The following is a 27,833-nucleotide window of genomic DNA, read 5'->3' on the forward strand; positions in this document are numbered from 1 at the left end:
TATGAGGGGGTTTGCCCCCTCGTCAATGCCTCGCTCTTTACACTAAAGCTTAAATTTTATCCCAAATCTTCAAAAATGACCCCCGAATCACAAAGGCCGTTGAATAAATAGTTGAAATTACTAAAATACTTTAGCGTAAAGAGCAAGGTATTGTGGATGAGAAAACTTTCTTTTATACATAACATTTTAAGTCCATTTTAAGTTTTAATGCTGCTCATTACATCCAGGTGAAAAATTTGTTTTATTTATTTTTTCATTGTTTCTTTTTAAATAATGCTAGAAAAACTTGCACTCCCTTCATGGAAATTTTCTCCCCTCATGATAAATTCTCCATGGAAAGATTCTCCCTCGTAAACCCCTCCCCCGACCCACTCCCCCCTTAATGCGAAAAAGTCCCCCTGAAAACGTATGTACACTTCATAATATTCATTACTATATGTAGCCTATACAATGGTCAAAGTTTGTAACTTGCAGCCCCTCCCCTGGGAACTGTGGGAGATTAGGTCGTCCCCAAAGACATAGATATTAGGTTTTCGACTAAGCTGAACAGAATGGCTATCTCAAAATTTTGATCCGGTTATTTTGGGGAAAAGATGTGCGTGGGAGGGGGCCTTGGTGCCCTCCAATTTTTTTGGTCACGTAAAAATGGCACTAGAACTTTTAATTTCCGTTTGAATGAGCCCTCTTGTAACATTCGAGGACATCTGAGTCGATATGATCACCCCTGGGAAAAAAAAACAAAAAACAAACAAATAAACACGCATCCGTGATCCGTCTTCTGACAATTAATACAAAATTCCAGATTTTTGTAGATAGGAGCTTGGAAATTCTACACTAGGGTTCTCTGATACGCTCAATTTGATGGTGTGATTTTTGTTAAGATTCTATGACTTTTAGGGAGTGTTTCCCTCTATTCTATAAAATAAGGCAAATTTTCTCAGGCTCGTAACTTTTGATGGGTAAGACTAAACTTAATGAAACTTATATATTTAAAATCAGCAATAAAATGCGATTCTTTTGATGTAACTATTGGTATCAAAATTCCGTTTTTTAGAGTTTCGGTTACTATTGAGCCGGGTCGCTCCTTAACAGTTCGTTACCACAAACTATTTGACAACTCATATTCTTTGTGAACGTTTGTCCACCAACCTTCTATATTTTTAGAATCAAAACGGTAACTACTGTAAAATTTCTAATGATTTACACGAGATGTAAGAATTCACACATTTGGTTTGATCGAATTAGTTTCGTTTTTCAGCTCAGAGTTTGCAAGCTGTTCTTCGGCATCAGAGCCTGGGCAGCTATTCAGCAGAAAATTCCATTTGGAATACGTCAGTTTAATGGCTCAGTGTGATAAGCAGAAAATTTTGGCTTACGTTTCAAACTGCTCAGAAGATATCCTGGGACCGGAGATTTTGCAGGTAATTTGACAGAAATATCAAAGGGGTTTTTCCACTGTCCAACTGTTTGCTAACAATGTTACGTAACAGGTATTTGTTTGGACGGCGGAAACAGAATTGTTAGCTAACAGAAATAAATTCTCAAATATTTTCTCCAACAAGCATTTGATTTGTTTAAGATATTCTTTAACAATGTAAGCTAACAGTTTTAGTTGGGTAGCGGAAACTTCATTGTTGGGAAAATTATTAGCTAATATTTTTTTTAGACGGTGGAAAAAAAACCTTAAGTACTGCCGCTAGTATATGCACGACTAGTTTAACAACCGTGGACCATGAAGTTGAGCCTCTAAATGTGCTGGCTGAGCCCAAGCCGCATTTCCATAGTAGAAGGCTTTGCTGCGGTAGTATTGTCTCTAGTCTTTGTTTAAGATATTCTTCAACGATGTTAGCTAACAGTTTTAGTTGGGCGGCGGAAACTCCATTGTTGGGAAAATTATTGGCTAATATTTTTTTTAGACGGTGGAAAAAAAAACCTTAAGTACTGCCGCTAGTATATGCACGACTAGTTTAACAACCGTGGACCATGAAGTTGAGCCTCTAAATGTGCTGGCTGAGCCCAAGCCGCATTTCCATAGTAGAAGGCCTTGCTGCGGTAGTATTGTCTCTAGTCTTTGTTTAAGATATTCTTCAACGATGTTTTAGTTGGGTGGCGGAAACACTGTTGTTGGGAAAATTATTTGCTAACAGTTTTTTGTTTAGTTGGCGGAAAAAACCCTTAAGTACTGCTGCTAGTATATGCACGACTAGTTTAACAACCTCAGACCATGAAGTTGAGCCTCTAAATGTGCTGGCTGAGCCCAAGCCACATTTCCATAGTAGCAGGTCTTGCTGCGGTAGTATTGTCTCTAGTCTTTGTTTAAGATATTCTTCAACGATGTTAGCTAACAGTTTTAGTTGGGTGGCGGAAACACTGTTGTTGGGAAAATTATTAGCTAACAGTTTTTATGGCACTTGGTATTAACCAAGTGACATATAGCAATCGGAAATTCTGTCGGTCTGTCTGTCTGTCTGTCGGTCCCGGTTTTGCTACTTTAGGCACTTCCTGGTAAGGTAGGACGACGAATTTGGCAAGCGTATCAGGGACCGGACCAGATTAAATTATAAATAGTCGTTTTCCCGATTTGACCATCTGGGGGGGGGGGAGTGGGGGGGGGGGCGGTTAATTCAGAAGAAATAGAAAAAATGAAGTATATTTAACTTATGAGCGGGTGATGGGATCTTAATGAAATTTGATGTTTTGAATAATATTGTGTCTCAGAGCTCTTATTTAAATCCCGACCGGATCTGATGACATTGGGCGGAGTTGGAGGGGGGAACCTAAAATCTTGGAAAACACTTAGAGTGGAGGGATCGGGATGAAAGTTGATGGGAAAAATAAGCACAAGTCCCAGATACATGATTGATATAATCGTAACGGATCCGCTCTCTTTGGGGTAGTTGGGGGGGGGGGGATAATTCTGAAAAATTAGAAAAAATGAGGTATTTTTAACTTACGAACGGGTGATCGGATCTCAATGAAATTTGATGTTTAGAAGGATATCGTGTCTTAGAGCTCTCATTTTAAATCCCGACCGGATCCGGTGACACTGGGGGGGATTTGGGAGGAGGAAACCTAAAACTTGGAAAACACTTAGAGTGGAGGGATTGGGATGAAACTTGGTGGGAAAAATAAACAAGATAGATGATTGACATAAACGGAACGGATCCGCTCTCTTTGGGGTAGTTGGGGTGGGGGGTATTTCTGAAAAATTAGAAAAAATGAGGTATTTTTAACTTACGAACGGGTGATCGGATCTCAATGAAGTTTGATATATAGAAGGATATCGTGGCTCAGAGCTCTTATTTAAAACCCGACCGGATCTAACAACATTGGGGTGGAGTTGGGAAGGGGAAACCTAAAACTTTGAAAACACTTTGAGTGGAGGGATCGGGATGAAACTTGGTGGGAAAAATAATCACGAGTACTAGATACATGATTAACATAACCGGAATGGATCAGCTCTCTTTGGGATAGTTGGGGGAGGGGTTAGTTCCGAAAAATTAGAAAAAATGAGGTATTTTTAACTTACGAACGGGTGATCGGATCTCAATGAAATTTGATATTTAGAAGGATATAGTGTCTCAAAGTTCGTATTTTAAATCCTGACCGGATCTGGTGACATTGGGGGAAGTTTGGGGTGTGGGAGCCTAAAATCATGGAAAACGCTTAGATTGGAGGGTTCGGGATGAAACTTGGTGGGAGAAATAAGTAGAAGTCTTACATACGTGATTTACATAATTGGAACAGATCCGCTCTATTGGGGAGGGGGGGTTAATTCTGAAAAATAAGAAAAAATGACGTATTTTTAACTTACGTAGGAGTGACCGGATCTTCATGAAACTTCATATTTAGAAGGACCTCGTAACTCAGATCTCTTATTTTAAATCTTAACCGGATCAAGCTTAATTGGGGGGGGGCAGTTGGGGGGACCGGAAATCTTAGAAAATACTTAAAGCAGTGAGATCAGGATGAAACTGGATGGGAAGAATAGAAACCTGTCTAAGATAGGTGACTGACATAACCGGACCGGATCTGCTCTCTTTGGTTGAATTGGGGGGAGGGGGGGGGGTAATTTTGAAAATTGAGGTATTTGTAACTTACGAAAGGGCGACCAGATCTTAATGAAATTTGATATTTAGAAGGATCTTGTGCTTTAAAGTTCTAATTTTAAATTCCGACCAGATCCTGTGACATTGGGGGAGCTGGAGGGGGAAACCAGAATTCTTGGAAAACGTGAAAATGGGGGTATTTTTATCTTACGATTAGATGATCGGATCTTAATGAAATTTGATTTTTAGAAGGAATTCATGTCTCAGAGCTCTTATTTCAAATCCCGACCAGATCTTTTGTCATTGGGGGGAGTTGGATGGGGAAATCTTGGAAAAACACTTGGAGTGGAGGAATCGGGATGAAGCTTGGTGGATAGAATAAACAAATGTCCTTGATATGTGATTGACAGAATCGTACTGGATTCGCTCTCTTTGGGGGAGCTGGGGGAGGGGTTCAGTGATTTGGCGAGTTTGGTGCTTCTGGACGTGCTAGGACGACGAAAATTGGTAGGCAGGCGTGTCAGGGAGCTGCACAATTTGACTTGATAAAGTCATTTTCCCAGATTCGACCATCTGGGGGGGCTAAAGGGAGAGGAAAAATTAGAAAAAAATAGGTATTTATAACTTACGAGTGGGTGATCGGATCTTAATGAATTTTGATATTTAAAAAGACATCGTGACTCAGAGCTCTTATTTTAAATCCTGACCGGCATTAAGCCTCTTATTTTCCTTTTTAAATCAATCTATTGATTCATTGTAGAGCTCATACCATATGATCTCTTGGCTCTTAGCTCTTCTCGCCTCGTCACAAGTGCCATATGAGCTCTTAGCTCTTGTTTGTTTAGACGGCGGAAAAAACACTTAAGTACTGCCGCTAGTATATGCACGACTAGTTTAACAACCTCGGACCATGAAGTTGAGCCTCTAAATGTGCTGGTTGAGCCCAAGCCGCATTTCCATAGTAGCAGGCCTTGCTGAGGTAGTATTGTCTCTCGTCTCTGGGAACTAGTTAAGATTCCGTCGTTAAGGGTCAATCCAAGCGAGCTGATGGGCATTTTTCTTTGCCAGATGGTAGCTCAGTCACTTTGTTGATCCTACATTAGCATGCACTTGTATTGGAAGGCTAAACCGTTAATTACTGTGATAAATCATTGTGAAGTCATTAATAAGTCAGTCCTATTTGGGTAACCATGGTATTTCTAAAAATAATACATTCGGAAGAGCTGCTTTTCGGAGGAGATTGTTATTTGTATAGGTCTCTGATTCTGGTTTTGTTGGTTCTATGGTTATTTCTGTTTCTTTATTATGGCTGTTTTCATGCTGAAATATGCTATCTGTTGGATATGCGTGGAGAGTTTGTTTCAGGTTTATTTTTGGGGGGGACGGAAATTTTTCCACGGAGAGAGCCGCTAGACTATGATCTCTCTCTCTTACTCTTTCTCACACACACACACACACACACACACACACACACACACACACACACACACACACACACACACACACACACACACACACACACACACACACACACACACACACACACACACACACACACACACACACACACACACACACACACACACACACACACACACACACACACACACACACACACACACACACACACAGACCTGTCTAAGACATGCAGTCTATTCAAGTTTCTTTTTTTAAGTCTAATTTTGACATGCTAAAATTACCAATGGGCAACATTGCGAATACTCAAAGTTTGCAATGTATTCCAGAGATAAGTTATAATTTTTGCGCATACTAAAATATTTCAGATGTTGCTTTTGTTGATGAACTTTTGCAATATCAGGTTTCCTTTTTAATCGTCCTGGCCAAGTGGATTGGTGCGCTGAATACAGGATCCTTTGTCTGAGAGGGCGCGGGTTCGAATCCTAGTATACCCTATTATTTAGTTTGGGATGGGAGTCAGTGGCGTGACTCTATAAGCTTAGCCAGAGTCGAGCCAGCACTAAATGGGTACCTGGAGAAATCTGGGGAAGGTAAACAGGAAGGGTGTGCGAAAGCACAAAATGGTTGGCCCCCAACCCCTTATTATTATTATATTATTATCTATAGTAGTAGTATTAAAATTATTATTTCCCATTATTATTAACAAATCGAAAGTCCGTAAGCCGAACTTGCTGGCCATGAAAAACTAAAACAAAGTGGATATTTCGCCTGTATGTAAAGTAGGCGTCTTCAGCATAAAAGAAACAAAGATTAAAAACACTAAAATACACTAAAAACAAATAAAACCATCACTAATATTAATAAAATGAAAAGAGAAATCACCAATCCAACAGCGCAAACACATTAAAAAGGGGGGGGGCAGAAGGAGAAAAGGAAGACTGTTTTCCTACATTAGTGATTAATATAGATCAGCACTTGAATGAGGCCTTAACCCTACTCATCCATACAATCACATAGGTCAAACAGCATAGCCATACACAATCAACCATAAAGAATAATCGTCATTTACCAAACAATAAAAACAATAAAGACAAATAATTCAGAGGCAACAACCCAACACAAGGGCTCATCAGGAGAATACACACTTGCCTATAGGGTTTCGGATTTGCTGTATTGTGTGCAGCAGAGAAGTCTCAGTTGTTCAATTGTGCGGCTATTTAATAATCTGTATGCGAGATTTTTGTTGTCATGAAAGTACCTGCTCGTCATGGTTACGTAATGTGTAAAGCTGTAATTCAAGTTTGGAAAGGAATCCGCCAGGGTGGAGAATCTTCGCTCTCATTATATAAGAATAGTGTTGTTCCACTCCAGAAAAAGTCTAGAGTTAGTTTTGTTTTTAAAGGCTTAAGTCTTTCCATACTCAATTACGCTGACGACATCCTGAATCAAATGAGAAATGTATAGTAAGTTGAGGAGATTTCTTCTGTGCTTAGTAGAGAATATGCCGAAATTGGTCTCAATCTTCATGCTTAGAAGAGCGAGGTCTAGCTTTCGGCAAATTTGTCGGTGATATTGGATGCGTACGGTTAGGAAATCAGTGTGTTCAGTTATCTACTTGCATTAAGTACTAGGTGTTGGGGTGGCGCTCTAATACCCCCCGCGCGCGTAAGTCGTTACGCGCCATTGTAGTTGTGTCCCTGTGTGCCACCTGTGAGTATAGATAGATATATATATATTTTTAACTACGTAAAACTTGCGAATATACAACATTCTTGGCTGTCCCATTGTTTCTGCATATAAATAGACTGTCAGGTTTACCGACTCTTGAACATGCAACATATAATTGTCCATGGGAAAAACAATCTGTATTCAGATCTATACCTCATTATTCTAATGATTGCCCTTGAGCTCTGTTGATGGTGATTGCTAATCGAACATTCTCTGTGTCCCTGTGTCCCGGTCGTCATTTATATTCCCTGTGTCCCGGTGTCCCAGTCTGTAATTTCTCTTTGAGTGTCGCAGTCGTCATTTATATTCCCTGTTTCCCTTTGTCCCGGTCGTCATTTTTGTCCCGGTTGTCATTTGTGTTCCGGTGTCCCGGTCGTCATTTGTGTCCCGATTTCCCGGTCTGTAATTTCGTCAGTCAACAAACAAACATGACGTCACTCGACAGAGACACAGACAACTTATTTTTATATATATAGATATCGGTCTCCCAATAGGAGTGTAAAAACGAAAAGGGCTCTCCTTGCCTCTCATCTAAGTGAGAAACATAGAAAAGCGTTTGGTTTGTTGGTTCCAAGCTTGCAACAACAGGCGTATTCTCGCCCGTGTCTACAACGCTTTTGCGATGCCTCATGTCCTCGCATTGACTGCATTTTGGAATAGGTTTACGGCTACTGGTAAAAAGACTATTAGATCAGTATATTTTTTTTGTTTTGCGAAATATCTCTTTTGTATACCCGTATTGAATAGAAACAAAAAACTAGTGTCAGCTTACGGGTTAACTGAGCCACTAACCGTGGCTGAGCAGCGTCGTGGTCGCTATTTTTCTTGGCCTAATAGGACAAACAACCTCCATCATGCTATATGTTAGTAGAAATATTTGAATCTATGCTTTGTAGTAAAGTTTTCTTTGCGACTGTGCTCTTCATTCTTTTGTTTTTTTGTTTTGTCTTCTCATCTGCTCCATATTGTACCCCTTATGTTTTTTTTGGGAGGGGGGGGGGGCAATAAAGAAATTTATACTAGGGTGAACTGAACCTAATCAATTGCAAATGTTAGATAATAAATGTACTTCATTACATAACTTATGAAAAGTAATGACAGTAGTGGGACTTTGTAGCAAGATGAAGAAAAGGATAAGGATTCATAGCCATTCATAACACTTAAGTTGTACTTCCCAACTAGTCACTGTTGAGTGTATGGTTAGCGTCATTACATTTAAGTTGTATCGAAGCATCAAAGTATCTTAAGTAGCTACAGATAGATAAGTGTATTTTAAAGCCAATTATATAGTCATGAACACAGTACAATTACGTAAACGAAAGACACGAATAACATATACTTTGGTCAGAGATCATCATAAAACACTTAAATGAAACACTGTAATGTGCTCTGGAACGTTTTGCCTGTTAACTGCAACTTCGAGACACAGTATAACATAAGAATGCAGCTGCTTCACTCAAATAAAACAAACCATTTCAATCTAATTTGCTCTGTTTCATATTACTGGCTCTATCACTAATCGACTATTGGTGCATCTTGTATGAAAATCTAGAGTAAGTTTAGGTCATGAATATACATCAATTCTTTCTTAGGAGAAGCTTAGCCACTTAGAACGAAAATAATATAAAGAACCAAGCGTAATGTCAGAGATGAAAACAATCGACTATGGATATATTGTCACTGTAATCAACAAGATGTCCTTAGTCAAAATGAAGAAAAAAAACAGAAATTAAAACAATGAGTAAATAATAGCAATGCATACTTAAAGGAATAAAGTAGATCAAGAAGATAAAACAAAAAGTAAAGAATGAAATTGAAATCAAGGCAAAAAATAAACGCATAGATAAATCTCTGTCAAATATGATGCTTAAGTTCTGCATAATATTGTTTTTTTTTTTTCGATTTAAAAAATCTATATATATATTTATTTTTTAATCAACTGGTTCAACTAAGTTAGGCTAATACATTTACTTACAGAAATTACGATATTTCTAATGCCTCTTTTTGGCGTAAATTCATGAAAATCTAGGGGGGGGGAGGATTTGTCAATTCGTTCAATGAATGTACCAAAAAAGGTATTTTTCAAAGAAAATGCACCCTATAATGTATTTTGAAAATCTAGCTGTGTAAGAAAAAATTCGCTGGGAGCTCATTACCCCTTCTGCCTCCCCGAATCGAATTCACCGATGCCTCTTAGCCCCTTGTTTCCCGGCACTTTCAGAGAAATCAAGTAAAATAGTTCTGTGGCATTGCAAACCTTGATAGTTTGAAAAAAGAAGGATCGCAGAAAATAATAGCTTACGCATGTTCTCTATTTCTGTTTTAGGTTTGTTCGTCTGCAGGATTGAAGGCAGCCGAAGTAATAGTTCTTGAACGACTTGGTGAGGTGGAGAAAGCTTTTGAAAGATATCTCTCAAGTATGGCCGATTCTCTAGCGCAGGTAAAAATATGGAAAATATTTCTGAATTTTGTACCTTTGAATTTTATATTCTTTAATTGCAATGACAAACATTTATCCATGATAATTTCAATTAGTATTTCTAGTTTGCCCAATTGAACGGTTGAAATTCATATTTTTTTTTTCTGTTCATATAGGACAACTCAAAACTTTTAATTTTTTTATAAGATTCAAAATGATATATAATGTCTCCAAAAATACTCCTAATAAAATATAACTCTGATACCTAATATTTAAATCCGATGCTAAACCTGGTTATGTGTTAGACTTGTTGTTTTTTTTTTTTTTTTTTTTTTATTGCAATTTGCCTAAAGTAAGAACTAATTTTTTTTTCAAACACAAAAAAAATTATTATTTTTTTTTTTTTTTGAAAATTACACAATAAGAAATACCATAATTCCTAGTGACATCCTATGGTGAAATCCTATGGCTAAATTTCCCATCAAAAGCATAGTAAAATGACTGAATATGAATTTTATTCTACAACACTTGATAGAAATAAACTTTTTATAACACTAAAAAACCAATATTGTCAAGAATTAACTTGAATTTGTCAATATCTTTAGAAGTTCCAACTAAGCGTCTTAACTTATTTCTGTTACAATCGTTGTCATTTTTCTATAGTGTCCGAAATTTATGTTTTTGGACACACGCTATCCTCTGGCTATATGTTTAGGCACATTAAACAGGTATAACATTTCCAAGCCACCGAAATATCAGCTTGTATAGTCTTCGTAAGAAATTGTTTGTTATTATTATTGGACTGCTGAAGGGCAATAGTACCTTTAACTTATCATTTCTTTTAATATTTCATTTTCGAAAAAAAATATATAATTTTGAGGAGATAGGTATGAGTCTGATGGCCCTCAACTCGTGTAAATACCTCCATTTCCTTCTTAGATCCCACAAGCTTAATCCTTAGGAGGGTCAGGGTTCTCTTCCTGAGGATAGTGGAAGGGGCTCATCTTAGGCCATTGTGCTCGGTTGTACTTTAATGAAATTGAAATTGGCTCTTCGGGGTTGTGTGTGAAATCTCCGTTAAATTAGGGTCATTCAAGAATTCGCTAGATCGAAAAAGTAAAACACAGCAGCAATATCGATAAATAGAACTTATTTACTTGTAATTGTACTTGTAACAGGACCAGACAAGGATGCCTCACCCGACATCTAGAAGACTACGTACAATTGACTCCCACTTGTCACGATCTTTTGTCAACTCTTCAGCAAACCGGAGCCATCAGCTCTCCCACTTTCTGCCAAATCTTCGAAAACCGCTAAAGGGGTTGAGGTTGTTTTTGGCAGTTGCCCACCAATTCTTAAATTGACCACCAGGTCGCCTTTGCCATTATGGAGATGGGGCAGCTAGAAGCACTTGTTTTTTTATGTGGTCATTAGGTCTTCTAAGGACATGGTCAAGCCAACACAGTCTTCTGTGTTTAACAATCGTAGCGGTGGGTTCGATTTTACAGCAGTGGTGGCGCACATCAACATTTGATATTCTATCGGAGTATCGAATCTTCAAGATTTTTTCGTAGACAGCGGTGGTCAAAGACTTCCAAATCATGGAGATGAAGTGCCTTCAGTGGTCAATTTTTGACTGCATAAAAGAGGACAGATCTAACAGCCGCTTAATATACAGAAATTTTTGTCTTCATGCTGATCTCCCGTCGGTTCCACAAACGGCGGAGTTGTGAGAAGATGACCTGGGCTTTGTTGATTCTCCTCTGCACGTGAAGGTCACAGCCTCCACGAGGGTGTATTACTGAGCCAAGATAAGTGAAGCTATCGGTTTTTTTTCAATTCTTGTCCGTAAAGCACAAGCTGATAATCTGACTGAATATTTAGATCCATGACTTTAGTTTCGGCCGTGTTAATCTTCATACCCAGTAGCTGCGAGAAATGTGCTATTTCATTTAACATTGCTTGGGCAGTTGCTGGATCAGCAGCAAGAGCATCAATGTCATCCGCGTAATCCAGATAAGACACATTAATGCCCAATCCTATAACAACACCATCAAAACTTGAGAGTGCCCTTTCTAGAATCCAGTCTATACCGTACTTAAACAAAACAGGGGACAATATACACCCCTGTTTCACACCGCTTTCCAAACTGAAGGGCTCAGTTTCTTCACCCAGCACTCTTACAGTCGATTTACAATGCTCGTAGTAGGCTTTCAACAGCTGCACGAATTCAACTGGCATACCGTCTTCCTCCATAATTCTCCAAAATCAAGGAACATGTTAATTATGGGGAGGATGTAACGTTCGCACTGTTGAAGAATATGGCGAAGATTGAAGATCTGATCAATGCATCCTCTCCCTCTTCGAATTTGCACTGATTTTCACGTGTCCGCTCATCCCATGCTTCCTCGAACCTTTTAAGCATAATCATCGCGAATACTTCGGTAGCAACATCCATGAGTGATATCCCTCGGTAGTTGCGACTATGTATTTGTTCCCTTTTTTATGGCACTTGGTATTAACCAAGTGACATATAGCAATCGCAAATTCTGTCGGTCTGTCGGTCCCGGTTTTGCTACTTTAGGCACTTCCAGGTAAACTAGAACAGTGAAATGTGGCAGGCGTATCAGGGACCGGACCAGATTAAATTAGAAATAGTCGTTTTCCCGATTTGACCATCTGGGGGGGGGGGGGTGGGGGCCCGTTAATTCGGAAAGAATAGAAAAATTGAAGTATTTTTAACTTAGTATTTTGAACGGTTGATCAGACCTTAACGAAATTTGGTGTTTGGAAGTATATCGTGTCTCAGAGCTGTTATTTTTTTTTGGGGGGGGGGAAGGGAAAAACCTAAAATCTTGGAAAACACTTAGAGTGGAGGGGTCGGGATGAAACTTGGTGGGAAAAATAAACGAAAGTCCTAGATACATGATTGACATAGCTGGAACGGATCCACTCTTTTTGGGGTAGTTGGGGGGGGGGTAATTCTGAAAAATTAGAAAAAATGAGGTATTTTTAACTTACGGGTGATCGGATCTCAATGAAATTTGATATTTAGAAGGATATCGTGTCTCAGAGCTCTTATTTTAAATCCCGACCGGATCTGGTGACACTGGGGGGGAGTTGGGAGGGGGAACCTAAAATCATGGAAAACGCTTAGATTGGAGGGATCGGAATGAAACTTGGTGGGAAAAATAAGCAGAAGTCCTAGATACATGATTGAGATAACCGGAACGGATCCGCCGGTATTTTTAACTTACGAACGGGTGATCGGATCTCAATGAAATTTAATATTTAGAAGGATATCGTGTCTCAGAGTTCTTATTTTAAATTCCGATCGGATCTGGTGATATTGGGGGGGGGGTTGGGAGCGGGAAACCTAAAATCTTGGGAAACACTTAGAGTGGAGGGATCGGGATGAAACTTGTGGGAAAAATAAGCACAAGTCCTAGATACATGATTGAGATAACCGGAACGGATCCGCTCTCTTTGGGGTAGTTGGGGGGGGGGGGTTAATTCTGAAAAATTAGAAAAAATGAGGTACTTTTAACTTATGAACGGGTGATCGGATCTCAATGAAATTTGATATTTAGAAGGATATCGTGTCTCAAAGCTCTTATTTTAAATCCCGACCGGATCTGGTGACATTGGGGGGAGTTTAGGGTGGGGGAACCTAAAATCATGGAAAACGCTTAGATTGGAGGGGTTGGAATGAAACTCGGTGGGAAAAATAAGCAGAAGTCTTAGATACGTGATTTACATAATTGGAATGGATCCGTTATATTGGGGGAGGGGGGTTAATTCTTAAAAACTAGAAAAAATGACGTATTTTTAACTTACGAAGGTGTGACCGGATCTTCATGAAACTTCATATTTAGAAGAGCCTCGTAACTCAGATCTCTTATTTTAACTCTCAACCGGATCCAGCGTCATGGGGAGGGGGGCACTTGGGGGGGGACCGGAAATCTTAGAAAATACTTAAAGCGGAGAGATCAGGATGAAACTGGATGGGAAGAATAAAAACCTGTCCAAGATACGGGAATGACATAACCGGACCGGATCTGCTCTCCTTGGTGGAGTTGGGGGGGGGGGGTAATTTGGAAAATTGAGGTATTTGTAACTTACGAAAGAGTGAACAGATTTTAATGAAATTTGATATTTAGAAGGATCTTGTGCTTTAAAGCTCTAATTTTAAATTCAGACCAGATCCTGTGACATTGGGGGGGGGGCTGAAGGGGGAAGCCGGAACTCTTGGAAAACGTGAAAATTGGGATATTTTTATCTTACGAATAGATGATCGGATCTTAATGAAATTTGATATTTAGAAGGAAATCGTGTCTCAGAGCTCTTATTTCAAATCTCGACCAGATCTTTTGACATTTGGGGGGTGAGTTGGAGAGGGAAATCTTGGAAAACACTTGGAGTGGAGGAATCGGGATGAAGCTTTGTGGATAGAATAAGCAAATGTCCTTGATACGTGATTGACGTAACCGTAGTGGATTCGCTCTCTTTGGGGGAGTTGGGGGGAGGGGTTCATTGATTGGGCGAGTTTGGTGCTTCAGGACGTGCTAGGACGATGAAAATTGGTACGCGTGTCTGGGAGCTGCACAAATTGACTTGATAAAGTCGTTTTCCCAGTTTCGACCATCTGGGGGGCTAAAGAGAGAGGAAAAATCAGAAAAAAATAGGTATTTATAACTCACAAGTGGGTGATCGGATCTTAAGGAATTTTGATATTTAGAAGGACATCGTGACTCAGAGCTCTTATTTTAAATCCTGACCGGCATTAAGCCTCTGATTTTTCTTTTAAATCAATCTATTGATTCTTAGAATTTTTTTAGAGCTCATACCATATGAGCTCTTTGCTCTTAGCTCTTCTTGCCTCGTCACAAGTGCCATATGAGCTCATAGCTCTTGTTAAATATTGGGATTATTACTGACACCTTCCAATCAGACGGGAAGGTCTTCTTCTCCCTTATCAGACTAAAGAGGGTTTCTAGTTGCTGGGATCACGCTTCCTTGAGCGTCTTTTAAGGGACCAGCGATAGGTGACTTTTTTCCAGTTACTTCTTTGAGGGTTCTATACAGTCTTCTCGTGTCATTATTTCTGGATGCTTTTTCCATTTCTAAAGCAACCTCATCCCAAAATTGTTGGCGGTCTTGACGCAAGCTGGTTTTAACCTGTTTACGTAGCGACTTTTTCACTACAATTGATGCGTTAACATAATTTTTCCTCATCTTTGCAGGAGCATAGCCGATAACTTCCGCGGCCACCTTTTCAGTGGTGTTCCGGAATTGTTTCCATTGGATGGTAGGGTTTTCATCGCAGTCTGTCAGGCTTGCGAACTGGTTCTGTAACTCCAGGCAAAAGTCTTGTTTCACTGTTTGGATTTTCAGTTTCTCCACGTTTAACTTCCTTTTTAGAGGTTGTCTCTTCCTCGCGCTCACCTTAAAGAGTATTTTCGTACCAACAAGCGTATGATCGTTTCCAGATTTTGACCCCGTGCATGCCCCTCTGTAAGCTCGAGAATCGATGACTGAGGAGCGCCAACGTTGACGGATCAATATATTGTCGATTTGGGCAGCTGTGGAGCCATCGTTTGAGCGCCAATTTATCCTTTGAGAGGGTTTGTGTTGGAACATGGTGTTGGTTATGGAAAGGTTGTGAGATCTCATAAAATCAAGTAGTCAATCACCATTGGAGCACCGCTGGCCATATGTGAATGGACCAACAATATCGCGGACATTGGGGTCTATTGGGCCAGGTAGAAAGGACTCAAAATATAGATTTTTAACTCTTTTATTTTTAAATTATGGGATTCTTTTCTATTTTCCAATTGTAAATTCGAGAATTATTTGAATTGTGTTGAGTCTGGATTAAACAATTGGCAGTTCTTGAAATTGAAAAGATCTTGATCTAAAGTACCTAAAGTGTCGTTCCTAGCATATATTTATCAACCCAGTTCTAACAATCTGCACAAATCTCTTCAGTAGACAAATTTTGAAACTCGTTCTCCCCCTCCTCGTTGTTGTCAAAGATCCCCCTTGAAAACTGCAAAACTGATGTCCTAAAAATAGATTTTCTGACTTAACCCTCCCCCGCCCCACTTTTTCAAAAAAGGGCTCTTTTCCGGTGTTGTTGTTTACCACCCTCTTCCGTAAAAGATTAACTCTATTTCCCCAACTTTTTGTTCAAAATTTTGTTTTTTCTCTACAGAAAGGGTCATTTCTTATGCCCTGCGTTAAGCAAAAGCAAAAGAATCTTTTCAGCAGACAACTCCTGGTTATTTGTTGAGTTAATTAGTGCTTAATATCAATTTTAACGCAATTAATATAACATCAATACTAACTTTTTTATATAAAACGCACCTCAGCTACGAAATTAACAGAATTTGAAATTTAGCCTAAACTTATAAATGCAGATACAAGTTTCCACTATTTTTGGTTTTCCGGCGGTTCTCAAAATCCAAGTATCCTTTCATTGTTCATTACTTTAAAATACGGAAAGATTTATTCATAATAGATATGCATACAGTAATCGGATCCTAAAAGATGTACGCCAAGGAGCTTTGACCTCTCCAGATTTGTTGAATGATTGTGTTACTGGTGCTCGGGATAAGTAGAACTGTAAATTTATCGTCAAAAGAGTTGGTCACTCGTTAGTTATGCTTGTGGATGACTTAGTGAACCTTTCTTGCACTTTCGTCTTTTGCTCTTCGTCTTGTGAGATTATTCAGCAAGAGTATGAGCACATTGGTTTGAGTTTTAATACTGATGAAACAGTTGTTCTCTCATTTAACTGTAAAGAAAATACAAGTTCAATAAGTCTATCCGGCTCTGAAGTTTCTTTTGCCAGCAGCCTTACATACCTGGATATGCCTATTTTAGCAAATCGGAAGAAAACTATAAGTCTGTCGCTGAAAAAATAAGCCAGTAAGGTTCGGGCTGCGTATGCATCCCAGGCTTCAAACGTTAAATTATTTCGGTATATTTCACACACATATATATATATATATATATATATATATATATATATATATATATATATATATATATATATATATATATATATATATATATATATATATATATATATATATAGCTCTAGGACAATTTGTTTTTCCAAGTCCAAGGTCCAGCCAGAAGATTTAGTTAAAAATGAGTTGTTATTAATATATTTTTGTACATGTTTTTATTTTGTTCCATTGGAGTTTATTAATATAGTATTCAGATTCTGAACAATTGATTTTTAACGTCAATCAACATTTGCTTTTTCAAAAGTTTGCATTTCCATCTTTTTACATTAAATTGAAATATTACTTCATCCCTTCAGCTTTTTTTCAAGATAAACTTTAATTTCAGCTGTAAATTGACATTTGTGGCAACATCTTATGTCTAGATATAGAAATGCTGATTCTGAGCATTGTAGAAATGGAAGATAGCAATTCTAGCAATTCAATAATTATTTACGTTTGTTATTAGTTTTTTAAGAAATATTATAAATAAATAAAAAAAAAAATGTACAAATAAAATATAATAATCATAATATTATATTATTAATAAATATCTGTAATCTCTAGCCACTGGCCCATCCAGAAGGGGGGGGGGGTCTGGTACCCTCTTTCTCTTTTTTTTCCACTCTTTTTTAGAATAAATTTGTCAATTTGGTCAATTATTGGCACCTTTGTCACATGGCCCCCAACCCAAGATTGTTTTTTCCGGTACCCTCTTTTTCTGTTTTTCACTCATCTTTTAGCATAAATTTGTCAATTTGGTCAATTATTGGCACCTTTGTCACATCTCCCCCGCAGATTTTGTTCATTGGTGCCCTTGTCACATTGCCCCTCCCCCCCTATAATTTTGCTCCAGGTCCGACCGTGTCTCGAGCAGTGCAACAATAATCTATAGGTAGGTGTGGAGAAAAACTGGAACTGTATGACGAACTTATTTTCCATTTTAGGTCAGAGAGTGTAATGATTCACTTGATGAATGTTCTAGTAATGCTGCCATGATTGTAGAATTTTGCGAAAGAAATCCTCATCAGAAGTTCTGGCTGCAACTGTTGGATCTATTTTTGGATATCAGACGTAAATTTGGAATAAATAAAGGTTAGGCACACTTCTAGCGAGGGCTTCTATTCGTTTTTTTTTTGTGCCTACTTTAATATTTTTGTATTGATTACTTCCAAAAGAAGGGCAGAAAATTTTGCATTCGTCCTATTTTGGTCCTTGGTGGTGGTGGTTGGGAGGGGGGGGGTAATAAGCCTATAAATCCCTTTAAAAAAAACCATTGACTGGAATTCAAATCAACACATATTGTGAAAAATTGCAGTTCCTGTTGCTTTCTCTTTCATGCCTATAAACAGAATAAAAAAAAAATTAAAAAAAAATTTAATAAAACGATTTGACTAAAACTAATTTGTTTGATAAAACCAGGGGATAGCTAGGTTATTGAAATTAGTTCTATTGTAAGGAAGCTATGAATAGTGGAGTTTAGTCTGTGTTTCATATATTTATAATCAGCTTCCCTTCAAAATCTTGTAATATAGGCAGGACTCAGGAGATAGCAAGAACTTCCCCATGATTTAATTCCTAATCCGCCACTAAAACGAGCGGCTAGTCAACGTGCAAATAAATCCCCAGCAAATATTGGATTTCTCAACTATACGATTATCGAGAAGAAAATTATTTCTCATATTGAGATGCTAGCAAGCAGTATATTTTTATATACTAAATTTATGTATGTATATTATGTAAGTATGTATATTATGTATGTATATAAATTAATTAAATTTAATAGTTGTATATGTATAAAGCTATATGAATAATAGTAATATAATATGTAATTATATAAAGGCTATAGTTGCATCAGTACTGAGACATATTAATGTATATGAGAGGCCACATATTGTAGGTATAAAACATCTTTCAGAGGTCACATATTGGGAAAATTTACCCCTTATTAGTTCAAGTACGACTTTCATAAACTGATATCACTTTATGCGTAATTTTATCTACTAATCAGACATAACAGCCACAGTTTGTAAAGACCTGAATCTGATGAATCTTAATTGATATCGTGGTCCTTATTCGATGTGTTATTAGCTTGACTTTCATAAACTGATATTACTTTATGCGTCGTTTTATCTACCAATCAGACATAACAGCCATAGTTTGTAAAGACCTGAATCTGATGAATTTAAAAAAAAAATTTTAATTGATATCGAGGTCCTTGTTCGATGTGTCATTTTGATTATCTAGTTATGTATAATGACTGTCAGTTCAGCAGTCCAGTTGGTCTGCACCAGATAGAAATTCCGAGACAATCAATGAAGTTCAGGGGCTTGAACCATCATCATGGTAATTATGCAAGGGTTCAGTTAGCTTCAAGGGGAGAGGTGTGACATACCCCAGGTTGACCGTGAAAATTTGATTCTGAAATCTGCAATTTTTATTAGAAATAATCCGTCGTTTTGAATTTCTTTTTTTGTTATTGTGTTTCTTTTTTATCTATTTTTTGAATTTTGCTTGTGTCTCTTTTTTATGTTAGTCCTTTGTTGTTTTTGCATGTCGTTTTGTTCTTGTTTTTCTGTCTTCTTGCTCTTCCGCTACTCTTCTATATTTGGTGTAGCGGGTAAAAAATTAATTATTATTATTGCTGTTGCATTGGCTGACGAAGGGGAAGGCAAAATGAAATAAATACTACTCATTCGCTTTTAGTGATGCCAAGAAGAATAGAAATTAAGCCAGATACGCTAGTTTGAAGCACTATGAAATCCGGCAACTGTTTCTAGTAGATGTGCTGCTGAAAATAATGTATGCCCCTCCCCCCTTCTTTCCCTTCAGAAGTCATATTGTTTCCAGACACCTAAACTAGGGTGCCAACTCTAACTTCTTACCAAGTTCGACTGAGCTGCGACATCATCTTCTTGTGGATTCAGTAATGACATGAGTATAGGACTCTTTAAAATCCACCTCAAAGGCTATTCTTCGTGAGGGGTGAGGATTCGAAATGGGAAAAAAAATGTATTTGGGTCATCGTCATTTAGTGCCAGGTAAATACAAATATAGACCCAGCACAGTCCAATGGGCAAGCATAGGTGAATTCATAAGATGTATAATTACGCCTTTGATAATAAAAACTATTTTTTAGAAATTTATTTTAAAAATAAAGAAATTCAAAAATTTTAAAAAAGAAATTCATTTTAAAGATAAAATCTTGCATTGGTGGTCCTCAAACTTACCTTATATGTAGGTCCTGCTACCAAATATATCAGATGTATAGGATTTTGGTTACTTTTTATTGTGATACAGGTGAAAGTTGATCAATCTTAAAATTTCGAAAAAAATATTAAATAGTTAGATTAGAGTTTAGCTCAATTACATATTAATTAACCAGTAAGTAAACATTGAATAATATCAGATAAGCCTTGTCTTTTTTGAGATTAGCCTCGTCTCGTCTTTAAATAGACTTTATGAACTGAATGATTTCCTAAGATTGTCTCAAGACTAATAACTTGCAGTAACTGTATACAGGACTCAGAAAAAAAAAACGGTACTAACATTAAAACGCTTTGTATTTGGAATACAGGACTATGAAAATACTAATTATACCACAATAAATTCAAATCAAATAGAAAATAAAAACCATAAAAACTTAAATTTGCTTTAGCTCATAGTAGTATTCTAATATATTTCTGAGGTATATACTACTACTACTACTACTACTAATAACTCACTGCAGCACCAAGCCGCCTGAGGCCAACACAGCTACGCACGCTCCTCCTCCAACCTAATCTATTTAAAGCCTCCCTCTTTACACCCTCCCAGGAAGTTCCCATTTCCTTTAAATCCTTATTTATGACATCCTCCCAACCCAGACAAGGACGACCTGCTTTCCGTGTAGCCCCAGACGGTTGGCCAAAAAGGACAATCTTCGGTAATCTGTCATCCTTCATCCGTAGAACGTGGCCTAGCCATCTCAACCTTTCTTTCATTATAGCCCCAGAAAGCGGGATTGAACCACACTTTTCGTACAACCTACTGTTTGAAATACGGTGAGTCAGCCGGGTACCCAGAACAATCCGTAGGCAATTTCTCTGGAAAACATCTAGTAAATTTTCATCTGCTTTTCGGAGTGTCCATGCTTCAGAGCCATATTTGACCACTGTCATCACTGTAGCTTCCAATATTCTAATCTTGGTTTGTAGGCTTATCTTTCTATTCTTCCAAACTTTTTTTAACTGTGAAAAAACACCCTGAGCTTTAGCTATTCTACTTTTAACATCTTCACTGCTCCCACCATCTTTACTAATAATACTACCAAGGTAACTGAAGCTCCCAACCTGATCAATCTTTTCGTTACCTAAGGTCACCTGTTCAACTTCACTTATTCCTAGCCTTAGTGACTTAGTCTTCTTAACATTAATTTTCAAGCCTATTTTAGCACCCTGAACTCGTAAAACCTCTAAAAATTCATTTATTTTGCTCACACTTTCATCTAATATGCTTAAATCATCAGCATAATCTAAGTCCAGGAGCGTTCTTCCTCCCCATTTGATTCCATTGTCTCCAATTGCCTTTCCTGTGCTCCTTAAGACGAAGTCCATCAAAATGATCCATATAAAGGGGGATAGAACACAACCCTGCTTAACTCCTGATTTAATACAAAACCAGTTGCTAACCTCATTTCCTACCTTAACCGCAGCAGTATTATTCTCGTACATAGCGCAAATCACTTTAATGTATTTTTCTGGTATACCATATAACGATAAGACCTTTGTTAACGCTGTTCTATCAACAGAATCGAAAGCTTGCTCATAATCGATAAAACTAAGGACCAAAGGTGTTTGACAACGAAGGGACTTCTCAATTATTAACCTAAGAGTGAAAACATGGTCGACACATCCTCTACCTTTTCTAAAACCGCATTGTTCTTCCCTTAAAACTTTGTCTACAGCATGTCTCAGTCTAAAAAGTATCATATTACTCAGTAATTTGCTACCTACAGAGACCAGACTAATGCCTCGATAATTACGACATTCACTCTTGTCACCTTTCTTATACAGTGGTTTAATTAAGGTTTTCCTAAAATCATTGGGTACTTCCCCTTTTTCAAAAATCATGTTCATAATCTTCAGTAGCTTATTCCTAACCTCAGAGCCACCATATTTAAGGAACTCATTAATCATACTATCAGCACCTGGGGCCTTATTATTTTTTAATCCTTCTAGTACTGTCGCTAATTCTTCCTCACTAAACAAATCTTCTTTCACATCCAAGGTATCACAAACTTTTTCATTTTCATCTATATCTTTTCCTGCAACTGTATCTCGGTTTAGCACATTCTCAAAATGTTCCACCCATCTTTCTTTAACTTTTTCCTTATCACTAATTGTGGCCCCATTTCTATCTTTAACTGGGACTAGTCCGGATCGGCTACTCCCTTTCAATTTATTAACATGCCAGTATAATATTTTACTATTATGCCGTCTAGCCGCATCTTCCAGATCCTCAGCAATTTTATCCATCGCCTCCATTTCACATCTCCTTAGTTCATATTTTAATGCTTTCTCCACTTTCTTTACATTCCTTTTGTTTTCATACGACCTATCGCTCAGATAATTCTTATACAAACCCCTTCTACTCTCTATTAAACCTAAAGCTTTTTCACTAATATTCCTAGTTGCTGTCTTAGCACTCTTCCCTAGGACACCATCAGCAACTTCACAAATTGTTTTTCTGAAATTATTCCATCCATCTTCCACATTGTCAAATTTTAAACCCTCAAGTTTAGTACTCAACTGTTCCTGGAATTTTTGTCTCAAATTTTCATCCTGAAGTCTACCAACATCATAACTTTCCGGGAGGGAGTTACTCTTCCGAAATTTCAGCTTTAAATTAACCTTAGACACTACTAGATGGTGATCTTTACTTTTAACATCAATAACAGCACTCCTATACACCCTAGTATCTTGTATTGATCCTGCTAGTCTTCTGTTTACAATAACATAATCAATAAGGTTTGCTGTCTTACCATCACGTGAATACCATGTCAACTTATGGGCCATAATTAATTAACACCGTATTGGTTATAACTAGGTTGTTATACCTACAGAATTGCAAAAGCCTATAGCCATTACTGTTTTCTTTTCCTACACCTACATATTAATATGCTATTAATAATAATTTTGTAGCATAGACTAAAATTATTAATTACTACTAAAATTAATAATCATTAAATTTAAACTAAAGATTTTATTTCTTTTGTGATAGTTCTGTTGTTTGTAATATTTTTTCAAAAATATTTTCAAAAAAAGGATGACCTTTACTGTCTCCTATTTTAATAAGAAAATATGTATACTGAAATGAATGAAATTAAGTAAAAAAAAAAAATAGCTCCAATTGTAAGTTAAGATTGCTCGAAATTGATATTGACTAGATTAGACTGGTAAGGAATGATTTTTTAATACAACAGCTAAAGTTAAAAAAATCACAACACAATAATTAAGTCAAATCGAATCAGAATGATTATAAAAAAAATAAGTCTTCTTTCATTGAACACATCCTTTTTCAGTATCTTGTTAGTCTCTGCAATTGTTGGTAAATCAGGAAAGTCCTGGGTATTCCTGACCTACCCAAATTTCTGTCTATTCTCTTTTCTATATTTCCAGGGTTAGCTGATATTAGTCATTATCTACTCAGCACCGTCCAAGCCTATTTGCCACCAAATGTCATTTTGCAGAGAGTGCTGAGTGATAGTTCAGATTCCAAAGCCACTTGGAAGGATGTTAAGCAGCTAACTACAAGTATTATTTTCGGTTTAATTCAATAACCGTTCTTATGTATTTGTTTGTATTTCATGCGTCAGGAAACCAAAAGACATTGCTCCTGTTGATTCTTGCTCTGCCCTTTTGATTTGTGTTCTATTTCCTATCCTAACCTTATTGACTTGACCTTCTTATAAGATAACCGATAATTAAAGTTTGAACCTTAGCCATTAATTATCATCGCACAAAAAAGAGCCTTCAAAGTTGTTTTTTTCAGACGCATATGTAAGTTATGAATCGGCTTTATCTGCCCTACAACTACCGTCCTTTCATGAACGTCGTTTGGGTATTTAATTATATTATTAAGGTATTATATATTAAGGTATTATATACGGTATTAGGTATTATTATTAGGTAATATAGGTATAATATTAGGTAATATTAGGTTATATAAGGTATTATTATTAAGGTATTATATATATATATATATATATATATATATATATATATATATATATATAAGGTAAATAATTTCCAATAAATTCACTTCTATTGCAATTTTCTTTGGAAAGAAGCATGTTGGTGAGAAATTGTAACATTCTCACTTTGATACTCAAAAAGAGAAAAGTCAGTTTTACAGTCATTAAGGGTTAGATACGATTCTTCTATTCATCTTAATGCTCTAATTAAAGACATTTATTTTCCAGGCATGCTAGATTCTTATAACTACGAAACAACTCTATATGATATTGTAACACGCATGTTTCGATTGGATACACATCGCCAGTTCGAAAAGTTTAAAAAGAGGACAACAAAGGCCATTGTCGTTTCAGAGTTCAACTGTTGCATTTGTTCTAATTTTACCACATTTTCGAAGACGGAACTTGATGCATTTAGGTACCCTTTTTCGTAGAATAGCTTTTTCGTTAAAAATACATAGTCTCCTTGAAAAATTATCAAATAGAGAAAATTTTACCGTAAAGCTCTCATATTTTATTTTTATGGGTGAATCTAGCTAGTATATGAGCTCAAGTCCTCTCTCCCCTCTCTTTTGAGGTACCTTGTTTCTTAAAACTGTATCCTAAACATTGCCGCAATTTGAGAATATGATCAGTTTCTTCAGTTTTATTTGAAACGCTTAAAAATGCAAATTGTCTTGTTTAAATGTTTGTTTTCGTAATTTTTTTTCTTTTATAAAAACAAATTTGTATAAATAGAATTGTGGGAGTAAACAAAAGTACAAAAATACCTCTCCCCCGAATAGAAGCGATTTCCCTCCTCCCCAAACTGACTTCTTTGATATGCCCATATTTTTACCTGTCAAATTATTTTATTTATATTGCTTGCATTGTGAAAGGGTAGATTTTGTGAAATTCTTACATGAAATGTTAGTTCAGCCAAACTGAGTGATCAAGAAACAAGTGAACGGAAAGAAGCCTCGTGCTTTGAGTCAGCATTAAAGTTGATGTCTACTTAATGTTTAAATTATAGCATAAAATTTGAAAATCTCGGCCCAGAAATGTAACTCGCTGAGCTGTTTCTATGAAAGAATCTGATTTTAAAAACAGATTTATTTTTTTTTTTTACAAGAGGTGACAGACATTTATCAGAAAGATACCATTTTGTTTGTCTTTAATTGGGTTTTTTGATGCCCGAAACCCAATTGCTTTAAGATTTATTAATTCAAGATTACTATATTTTTCTTTCTTTTTTTACTTCCCGGATTTATGTTGAAGTAGCAACATACTGATATTTGCTATTGCTAATCTTTCAGTTTTGTTAATATAATAAAGACTTCATGCAAAAAAAGAACAATTATAAGAAGAAGAAATTAGTTATTGTTTTCCCCAATCCATTCCAAGCTAGAAGTTCCAATATCCTTAGAAATTTCAATTCTATTTGAATCCCTGCTTACAATCTCATCCCATCCCTTTCGGGGATAACCTGCTTTTTATTTGGCCCTAAGAAGGATTGCCGAACAGAAGAATCTTTGGCAATCTGTCATAATTCATTTGCAAAATGTGTCCCAGTCATCTCAAAATTTCTCTGATTATGGTCCTATAAAGCAAGAGAGAACCATATCTTTCGCGCAGCTTACTGTTTGAAATACAGTCAGTCAAACGGGCACCCACAGACTATTTGTCTTAAAAACTTCTAACAAATCCTTCTCCTTGTTTCGGGGCGCCCAAATTTCAGAACCACACTTGACCACTGTCATTTCCGCAGAATATGATATTCTAATCTATGTTTATAGGCTTATCTTTCTATTCTTCCAAACTTGTTTAAATTGTAAACAATTGCTGTTCTATTTTTTAACATCTTAACTGCATCCACCCCGTCTGATAATAATACTACCCAGGTAAGTGAAGCTATCCACTTGAAATCGAGGAAGTAGTTTATTAATTGGCACCCAAAGAAATCAAAAGTGTTTAAAAAAAGGGAATACAACTAGCTGTTTCAGGGTACGCTAGGAACATCAGTAAAACAAACATAGGTGGCATAATCGCACCTTCACTTTAATAGGATGTCGATGACAACAGAGATATAGACGGGAAGGGTAGCTTTTGGACCATTCCATCCCTAGTCTTATAATATACTAATGTTGTCCTGCCTTCTCTTTCCCTTTAATGACGACTACAATTTGATGTTGAGGGTCAAGCTAGGTGGGAAGCATTTTCCATAACTTATTTTGTTTAGAAACATTTTTCTTATTGTTGAATTTTCACTTTGATTAATTTGATATCAAACAAGTATAAATCATAGTGTTTATCATTGTGTTCTTTTCTTTCAGATGTGGTCATGTTTGTCATGCCAGATGCTTTCCAGAACATTCCGAGTCAGCTGCCGAAATTAGGTGTCCAATTTGTTCCCAACAAGAAGAAAAACATGAAACACTACATTTAGTTCTTCGTCAAAATCATGTACCTAGTCATTCTTAGTTTTTGCTAGTAATGCCAGAAATAGGGCCTGACAAGTGTTTATTTTCGTAGGAAATTATCACCTTACTCTAGAAATTTTTTCTGAGTCATCTGCACTCCCTTATTGTTATTAAGTAATTTTCAGACATGATCGCTGTATGCACTTTATATTTTTGTTTTGTTTTATGCGCTTATGTTGTCAAAATGACCATTTGAGAAGCATTGGAAAGATCGTGGTCTCTTCCAGTCGCCAAAAGAAGCTTTAACTCCAACCTCATCCTCCGAAAAAAATTATAAACCCTACTTTTTCAAGACAATTTTACGATACGTTTCCTTCTACCAATTACCCGTATCCTATTTTTGGCTCATCACATGGAATTTTTTAATCTGAAGTCAATTTGCATGTTTTGTGTAAATGTTAATTATTAAAATTACTTATTGTCCTATCCTTCCAAACCTGCCATAGTTGTAGAGTTATTCTTGCTTATAATATTATATGACCAACCCAAATCTAGCTATTAATTTTATCCTGGTAAGCATGTATGGGACTAACTTAAATTAGCTCCTATCTTAATTTTACGGTTTGCGGTTGGGGGGGGGGGGTAGAAGAATCCATTTTCTTAAAATTTATCGAAAGAACTCATAAAAAAGCCAATTATAAAAAATTCCATTTACGGGTAAAAATTTTCCGATAGAAAAAGTTGTGAGGATCACCAAAATAGTGGCGATCCTCAAAATTGTCGAGATCCGGTATATGGTGCTTCATATGGTTGCTTATTTAATTTAATATACGTAGTGCTCTAATCCTTCATGAAGACCCTTTATATTGAAAATATAAGACTTCTTGATACATTTAATGTTATGTTGCATGCCACGGTTCTTACATATGTCTCCTATAATATTGAAACAGTTATAATTAACTGAATAATGTATGCTATTTTGTTCTGAAGTACGTTCACCATCATTATAGACAATGACTACAATCTTCATATACAGAAACTAAAATTTGAATGAATAAATACAAAACTTTGAGCTTGTACCCGAACTCAAGTAGTTTTTTATCCAATATTTTACTTTGGTACATTAACATAGGAAAAAAGGTAGATTTGCTAAACTTCTTCCATCAAAACTCTTGAATTTTTTCCCCTTTTGTTGATAGGTTTGCATAGGGCTACTTAGCATCGCTGAATTCAGTAAAAAGAGCAGAATAGAACGCCAAAAATTCAATATGAATATGTTTTAGGCTTAATCATGAGTGTTTACTGCACATTACGTTTGTAGGACACTCGTTGTTGTCATGCCTAAAGCTCACAGATGACAGTTTCATACTTCCAGAGACGTTTGCTTTTACTATTCAGGTATTGACCTGAATCAGGCAATGTGTTTTCAATGCTACTTTGTCCTCTGATTCCCCCCCCCCCCCCCCGATTCTTCTTTTGAGAAGCGCCGACAAAAAAGCTAGTGGAAATTATCTCCGAGCATCCCAAATTTCAGATATGACCTTTAGGTTTGACAGAGATGTTTTTTCTTGAAGA

At 36.8% G+C, this 27,833-nt stretch overlaps 1 protein-coding gene across 5 annotated transcripts in view; it reads left to right on the forward strand.

Moving 5' to 3' along the window:
- Window positions 1–27,226, forward strand: part of LOC136043183 (vacuolar protein sorting-associated protein 8 homolog) — a 122,923-nt gene extending 95,697 nt beyond the window's left edge. For 3 of the 5 annotated variants that reach the window (XM_065728113.1, XM_065728116.1, XM_065728115.1), the window contains exons 18-23: window positions 1,259–1,421; window positions 9,523–9,636; window positions 17,573–17,720; window positions 23,285–23,419; window positions 24,088–24,277; window positions 26,172–26,565. In XM_065728113.1, the coding sequence (XP_065584185.1) occupies window positions 1,259–1,421; window positions 9,523–9,636; window positions 17,573–17,720; window positions 23,285–23,419; window positions 24,088–24,277; window positions 26,172–26,319 (898 nt within the window). In that variant the 3' untranslated portion in view covers window positions 26,320–26,565. Of the gene's footprint in view, window positions 1–1,258; window positions 1,422–9,522; window positions 9,637–17,572; window positions 17,721–23,284; window positions 23,420–24,087; window positions 24,278–26,171 lie in introns of all 5 variants that reach the window. The other 2 variants (XM_065728112.1, XM_065728114.1) reach the window with 2 other exon arrangements.
- Window positions 27,227–27,833: the final 607 nt, after the last annotated feature.

The sequence above is a fragment of the Artemia franciscana genome, unplaced genomic scaffold, assembly GCF_032884065.1.
Source record: "Artemia franciscana unplaced genomic scaffold, ASM3288406v1 Scaffold_364, whole genome shotgun sequence".
NCBI lineage: Eukaryota > Metazoa > Arthropoda > Branchiopoda > Anostraca > Artemiidae > Artemia > Artemia franciscana.